This window comes from Octopus bimaculoides, chromosome 2 (assembly GCF_001194135.2).
Source record: "Octopus bimaculoides isolate UCB-OBI-ISO-001 chromosome 2, ASM119413v2, whole genome shotgun sequence".
Taxonomy (NCBI): Eukaryota; Metazoa; Mollusca; class Cephalopoda; order Octopoda; family Octopodidae; genus Octopus; species Octopus bimaculoides.
Genome location: NC_068982.1, coordinates 38,845,766 through 38,853,900, shown reverse-complemented (window position 1 = coordinate 38,853,900; position 8,135 = coordinate 38,845,766). Strand labels below are relative to the sequence as shown.

At 35.7% G+C, this 8,135-nt stretch overlaps 1 protein-coding gene across 6 annotated transcripts in view; it reads right to left on the bottom strand.

The window, feature by feature from the left end:
• The window catches only part of LOC106874684 (innexin unc-9), a 169,177-nt gene that overhangs the window by 102,701 nt on the left and 58,341 nt on the right, over positions 1–8,135 (bottom strand). For 4 of the 6 annotated variants that reach the window (XM_014922495.2, XM_014922493.2, XM_014922490.2 and 1 more), the window contains one exon: positions 1,152–1,262. In XM_014922495.2, the coding sequence (XP_014777981.1) occupies positions 1,152–1,153 (2 nt within the window). In that variant the 5' untranslated portion in view covers positions 1,154–1,262. Of the gene's footprint in view, positions 1–1,151; positions 1,263–1,655; positions 2,104–8,135 lie in introns of those variants that run through there. The other 2 variants (XM_014922492.2, XM_014922496.2) reach the window with 2 other exon arrangements.

Genomic DNA, 8,135 nt, shown 5'->3' with positions numbered 1-8,135 from the left:
CGAACCGTTAAGTGCACGTAAACAAACCAACACCGGTTGTCAAAAGGTAGTGTGGGAGACAAACACAAAGGCACACACACGTACACACGAGACTGGCTTCTTTCATTTTCCGTCTAACAAATCCACTCGCAAGGCTTTGATCGACCCGGGGCTATAGTAGAAGACATTTATCCAAGATGCCACGTTGTGTGACAAAACTCAGAACAAGGTGGTTGGGAAGCAAGCCATTCCCGCGCCTAATTTTATTTTTAAAAATCCATTTTTCAGAAAGTTTTGAGAAAAAAATGTTGAAGGGCTCGTTATGTAGTTATGTCACATATATATAGCTAGAGAGAGAGAGGGATGTTTATGACGAATAATTTTATCAAACTGCATGTTATGAAAATTAGTGGGTCATATCTCCGCTGTATTCTCTGCTTAATATTGTCAACTGGTTATTGCTACGTTAAAAGTAACTTTTCACTGAAAGTTATCAAAATAAGCGTCTGCCACGATGTATATGTTTTACTCACACCCGCTATTACATTTGAAACACTCACGTTCACACATCGTTATATCAAGACGCGCTTTATATATACATTCATGCCTCTGCATTCTTTACTGGTTTCAGTCAGTGAACTGTGACTATATCGGGTCAACGGCTTCAAATATTAACCATATCGACCCAGTACTCATTTAATCTACCCAACAACTTTTTCTCGAAGCGTTTAGTTACAGGACCTAAAGACAAACACATTATTTTAAGACCGTAAACGTAATGAAGAAAAAGAGAGGGAGAGGAAGAGTTTCTGTCTATCAAATTCCAAATTTCTCTCACAAAATATTTGGTCAGTGAAAGACACTTGACCAAGGTGCTATGATGTAACATCGAACTCGGAATCACGCGCTTGCGAAGCGAACTACTTAACTACACGCACACATATACACATACGCACACACAGACATCGCACACGCTCGACCCCATACTATCAATTATACACCTATTTACATGGTCTATGCAATTGTGTTAACGCGGACAAATATATGTAAAGTGTTCGTTCGTTATGTTGTCGAATGTGCTGTAAATTCATTTTGACTTGTTTTTCATAGAAACCGTTATTATTAATAAACGAATTTCGATATAAAATTAACTGGAAAAAAAAATCACTTACATTTTTTAGCGTCCAATTTAGTAACAATCCAGATTGCTGGAAAACTCCCTGAACATTTATGTTAAGTTCCGAAGTCCGCTTTCACTAAAGACCAAATGATCTGTTTGAGACCTGTGAGAAAGAAAAGGATAGATTTAAAAGATCATTGAGCAAAATCGAAAATTAATACAACATAAAAATAAATATATTTACTAGCTTTAACTTCATGTTGATGAAATATATAAGTTTATTTTCTAATAATTTTAATGAAATTATTACAAATTAATGGATTTCTTTTATTTTATACACTGAATGTAAACATTTCGTTACCGTTAAACTTTACACGAGATTTTTACGATCTTTCTACATATTTTTTTACGTCTAGACAAATAATCAAAACAGTGTAGCAAAATCCTATTTCAAAAAAATGCGGTAATTGTTTCGAAAAAATTGTCAGTATATAAAAGATATGAAACCATCAAATTACAATTAATAAATACAATTAAAAAACATAATTATTCTTACAAAATCCTTCGGCAATCTTACATTTGTAACGTTCATATACGTTATCATGGCAAAAGCTCCACTGGATAAAGTACTGAAGTTTTTTTGTTTGTTTTCTTGTTTTGTGTGTTGTTGTTTTTGTGTAGCGCAAACATTGAAGATAGGCAGATACTAGACATAAAACAACGAACAGCTAGAAATAATAGCACATAAATCTCATATCGTAATTTGCCTTAAAAAACGGAAGGACACATTGTATAATATAGTACTGGACACACTAGGTAACCCAGCCCCTACTCCACAAAATAATTGGAGGATCACGGCCTTTGGTCATGTGTCTGCTAAGGGTGGACTAGTGTTAGTACACGCAGCCAACTACAATAACCTTGTCAACCTGCTGCTATAATAGGCAAGATATAAGTGATAACCACGACTGTTAAGAAAAAACAAGTGGATAATTTTAAAACATTTTGATAAATTAATAAAAGTGAAGCATATTAAATGAACAGCCGTATTTTCAACAGTTCTGGTAAATATTTTATAAATATACTTCATAAACACAGACACACTGAATAGTTGATTCGAATGAATAAGAAACAAGAAACTAAATAAACGAAATAACAGTTTCTTACTTTCCAAAAGCAATAATTATTCATTTGACAAGGTTTATAAGACGTTTATAATAGAAGAGTGGTCGTGATTACTTCAGATAAATCTCTGTTTCTTTCTTTTCTCTTTCTTACCTTCATTCTCTTTTTTCTTTCTTTCTCAAGTTAGTAGCGAGCTCGTTAACCGAGTGCGCTTAACTCTTGCTCTCCGATACTCCTCAAGTATCATTTCTAAATTGCTAATATTAGTACTTTACTGGGTGATGAATGCTACGAGCAGTAAGAGCGACAGAGAAAATGTTTTGAAGTATATGTCGTCATTGCCTGTTTCTATCTCAATTTACTTTTATTTTTACGACGGTAAACTGTAGGTTCATTGGTGGGGGCCCTACTAATGACGATGTAAGAAATTTGCTTTGAAAGAATAGCTTAGTAGGATTCGGATGGGGTACACTGAAGAGGTCTCCATTTCCTTCTCTAGACAGGCGTGAAAGACATGGATTTTGATTGGAGAGTAAACGAGAGTGCTTAAATTAATGTAAAAACTAGTTGCTGATATGCCACGAATGTGCATACATACGATTAAATTCAATAACGAATTACAAGCAGCGCTACTGTTTTAAACATTATCAACCATACATATTCGGTTTGCTGCAGCGAAGCACCTGAAGGTTGATTTCTGCATTGCACAGGATATTAAAACATTTGAAATTCAGCTCACCCCCAGATCCCATTCAGGAACAAACAAACAAAACACATACATTGAGTATGGATGGTCGATAACGTTTACAACACTAGCAATACTTTTAATTCGTTACTGATTTTAATCTTATATATTCATCGTCGTGGCATACCAGCAAATAGGTTTTACACTATTTATGTATAGTCATAGACTGGCGATACAATTCGTCTCTGGTTCGATTCTGGTACGTGATGTTGATAAGTCACAAAAATGGCGAAATATCGGTATCCGTCACTTCTGAATAGGATCTGGGGCAAGTTGCCTCGCCTGTCTTTTACTCCCAGGTGTTTCAACACTCAGTGAGATGAGGGAATCATCGTTCAGGCGCTTCACGCAGCGAACAAAGAAACACATTCATTGAGTATGGGCATATGAGATGTGGAGAAGTGTTTATATCAACCAGGTTCGATTAATGCATCGTTATATCTCACCCCACTTCTCTTTCTCACTCACACACACTATCTATCTATCTATCTATCTATGTGTATATTTCCACACTTGTGTGTGGGGGGGGGGAAGTTTGTTTCCAGCACTAAAATGTACTGTCACTATGAAAACCATCGCCAAAACAGCTTCAATATTCAATCGGTCGTGCCAAATCACCAGCATTTAAACAGCTGTACGTAATCGTTCCATTCTACTTGTTTCCTGTCACTGAAACACCTGTATTGATAAGAGAGCTACGCTCTTTATCTTTCCAGGGCATCAGGGACTGGTGGAAGGAAAAGAGGGAGTTTTCTTCAAGTCATAGAGCTAAAAGCATCTACAGATCAGCTGGTAGTGTTAAACTAGCCGATATATTAAGTCTATCAAACAAGCTTTGAACACAAAGAGCTAGAACAAAAACTACCGGGCATCTCGTCTCATGCACTTACAATCCCAACAGTTCACCGCTTCTGGACTGATATTCTATCTCATCCGTGGACTACAGCGCGATTTAAACTAGGAGCGGAGACAGTCAGAACAAATGCCGAAAGGTATTCAGTGTTCTACGAAATGTTACGTAACTTTAATTTATTGATTTTGGTACGTGTCATATCTTTTCTGTCTTTTACTTGTTTCAGTCATTGGCAGCGGCGGCTCATGTATAGGCACTGCAGAACTGCAGCACCCCCTATTTCCACTCGATCTTATCGATAACATTCAATATAATGAGTCCTTTTTTCTTTAATTCTTTCTTTATACTTGTACATTATATAATCCTCAAGCTTAATGTCAGTAGTCATCCCCCAGCTTATGAAAAAAATGCAAAAATCCTTGTATAGAACTGTGCGCTTCACAGTTCCAGCGACGCGGTGTTTGGCTGTTGTGCGCATGCTCATATGTCCGAGGGAGAGAGAGCGCGCTGCGTGAACAATAGTGCCGACCCGGTGTTCCGGTGGAAGATAGTGCTTCTTTTTGACTCCGCGTATGTTGTGCTTAAAAACGTATTTATACTCTTAAATGTGATAAAGTGTAGAATTAAATTATTATCCTGCTTCCAGCTTCAGTATTGCTGCCAGGATTTGAAAAATAGGGCACATTTCCACCCCGCAATTTTGCGATTTTGGGAGGATTTTTGAAAAACAAGGGGGAATTCGCGGCGAAATTCAGTGAACAAATTAAGCACGCTACACGGCAGTGGCTAAAACGCAAACCGATCAAGTTTACGTATAAATTTTCTTTTTATATTTTTGTTTCCTTTTACACAATATTAAAACAAGGGCTAACAATTTTCTAAAGCAGCACCCCCAACTAATTTTATATACGAGCCGACACTGGTCATTGGGTTATGGCTACGGTTGGGTACCACTCTGAAGGGGTTTTGTCGAATAAATCGCCTCTAGTACTTATTACTGTTTTTTTTTAAGGTCTAGTACTTATGGTGTTTCTTTTATCGAACCGCGCTAAGTAACGGTAATGTTAGACACACAAACACACGCGCGCGCGCACACATACACACACATATACAATCCCTACACATTTTCTCTCTTCTTGTTTTTCTGTTCTCTCTCCATTTTTTTCTTCTCAACCCTTTCAATCGAAAAGCGTAAGCTCGAAACGTCAAAGACTTCCATTCTTCCCGAGCATCAAACTAATACATCTGATTGTTGTTCCCTCACTTGTCTTCTTTTGTTTTCTGTAAATTTGAACTGCATACATACATACATACATACATACATACATACATACATACATACGGTAGTCTTCCACACAGTTTCCGTCTATCAAATTTATTCACAAAGCATTGATCGGCCAGGGACTATAGTTGAAGACAATCCTCGAAGGTATTGCGCAGTGGGACCGAAGTCGAAACCTTGTAGCTGCAAAGCGAGTTTCGAAACCAGACAGCCATATCTGCGCCAAGTAGACCATATTTTTTTGCCCCATGGATATTAACTGTTACATATCGAATGAAGACGTACATGGTTCTAACTACTAGTGTCGGATTAAACTAGGAACAAGAGTAAAATATACTTTGCCAGAGGCCTATTGTTAAACTAAATGATTTATTAATAGATCCTCTATTGCTTGCAAATTTTATGAACGATTAGTCGTTTAAGATTAATTGAAAACTTGGAATACTTCAGAACTCCAATACATTAAATGCATGCAAGCCATCAATTCCGATTCAGTGATTCTGTACTTGTTCTATTACAATAGTACTATTTACTGTCGTTAACTTTTATGAACGACTGGGTGTTTAAAGCTGATCCAATACCCAGAATACTTTCAACATCTAATACATGTTAAATTGAACAAATTATAGTAATCAAATTGAATGGCAACAGTAAATGGGCAAGCTTACCTCGTTTTTGTCGGATGCTAATTAATAGACTTGTCGTTCTGTTTCTCTATTTCGATGCATAAATTCGTCATACAATAATTGAGCTTAATGATTAAGATCGCTTGAACGAATCAGATTATTTTACTAATATATTATACATATTGTAATGTTAACAATTCCCATTAAATCAAATCGACATTGTTTACATACATACATACATACATAGTTTCTAGCTTAACCTGGTGTTTTTTTTAGCAAAACTGTACCGTAAATAACAAGTTTAACTTGATATAGTCGCATTTTCAACAGTAGACTAGAAAACAAATTCCGTTACGACAGAAAATATCTTAACGGCATGCCTACACAAGCACGCACTTCTCCTAGCGATTTTGTTTCTTCATAACTTTCAGAACAAGGGATCTTTTTTAAATGAAATTTTCTACAAATATCTCTCACATGGCGTACATTTCGATTACATCAGAATTTCATGTGCAAAAAAATAAAGAAAATAGTGGGCGCGTACATAAACATACTGATACATATATCACATAGCACGCGCGCGCACACACACACACACACACACACATAGTTAATGCAAAAAAAAACGGAGAAAAAAATAAGAAAAAAACAACAACGCGAAGACGTGGTACATGCAATGTATCAATATGTTCAGGGAAGGAAATAAAGGGTGCTTTTTACGTTTCGAGCAAAAGCTCCTATTCAGAAACAGGAGACAGTGGAGAGTCCAAAAGAAAAGGGAGAAAATTAAACTTTGAAATTTAAAAAAAACTTGTCATGTGTGTCGGTATGTGTGTGCGCGCCAACCATTTTTTTTTTTTTTTACATTAAATTCTTATATAATCATAATCTACACCATCTTTAAAATACCGAAATTTTTTTCACAATAAACTCCGATATAATTCCACCGAGGACGACTTTACCTTTCATCCTTTCGGGGTCGATAAATTAAGTACCAGTTGCGTACTAGAGTCAATCTAATCGACTGGTCCTCTCCCCAAAATTTTTTGGCCTTGTGCCTAGAGTGGAAAAGAACAAATTCCGATATACAGGGTGTCCACAAAGTCTGGATATATGGGGATTAACAAATACTTTAAGAAATTAATATTTCTTATATTTAATTGTTTATGTTATGATTTTATTTACTTCAAGTACCCGCATGGGGATTAACACATACTTTAAGAAATTATTATTTCTTATATTTAATCGTTTATGCTATGATTTTATTTACTCCATGTACCCAGACCTTGTTGACACCCTGTATAATTAAACTATATTTGCTGAAAATTTCATGAGACAAATATCCATTTTTCTGGAAGTTATGAAGAAACAAATTCAAGCGGGAAAATTATTTTTAAAAATCCTGTTAAGGTTGTGAATAATTTATACATCTTAGTTCCTTCAATAACAATCTAAAAATATATTAGCGAATTCATGTAGTGATGTAACATTTCGGTTTGGCTCAAAACGAATTAAGCCTCTATATAGGAAAAGGTCACGCATTAATATTCGGCACGATGAGAACGTCTTAATCATTGCCGCCAGGGTTAATGTCCTAAAGTTTTCGAACATATCAATTTGTAAGTAAATATCATACTTTTATGTGCAAATAAATGAATAGTGACATTATTGTATTCATTTTCATCCATTCATCTTTTGCTAGCTGGTGTGTGTTTATATATATATATATATATATATATATATATATAACTCTTCGAAACGCTTAGTTTAGAATAGGGCACAGCTGATGAAGGAAATATTTTCTATGTGGCCTGTTTGTTTTCTGTGCTCTGTTTTTCATTTTGTCCTCGTTTTTTTGTAACGTCCTGTACCCAGATATGCATCTATATATACATGTAGATGTAGGTATGTACATACATGTACGTATATATGCATATACTCACATATTATTTGTATTATTATTATTATTATTATTATTATTATTATTATTATTATTATTATTATTATATATATATATATATGAGAATTTACGAAAAAAGCAGCAGACGAAAACAGGTGGTGTAAGCAACAAATGGATGTATTAGTTTAACGCTCGGATGGTGGACTCTTCCGTCGAAGACGACGTATGAGCGTCAGCTTTGCCGAACGACCAGCACAATTTTTTTGTTTATAATGATCAAATGTATGTGTTGTATAGTAGCTCACTCCTTCCTTCAAATCGACGTTGCCTGAACAGGTGCATGTGTACCACACGTCAGGTGTCGAAATTATGTGTGTGTGTGTGTGTGTATGTATTATTACATACATACATACATACAGTGTATGTTTACACACACACACACACACACACACACACACACACACACACACACACACACACACACACACACACACACACACACACA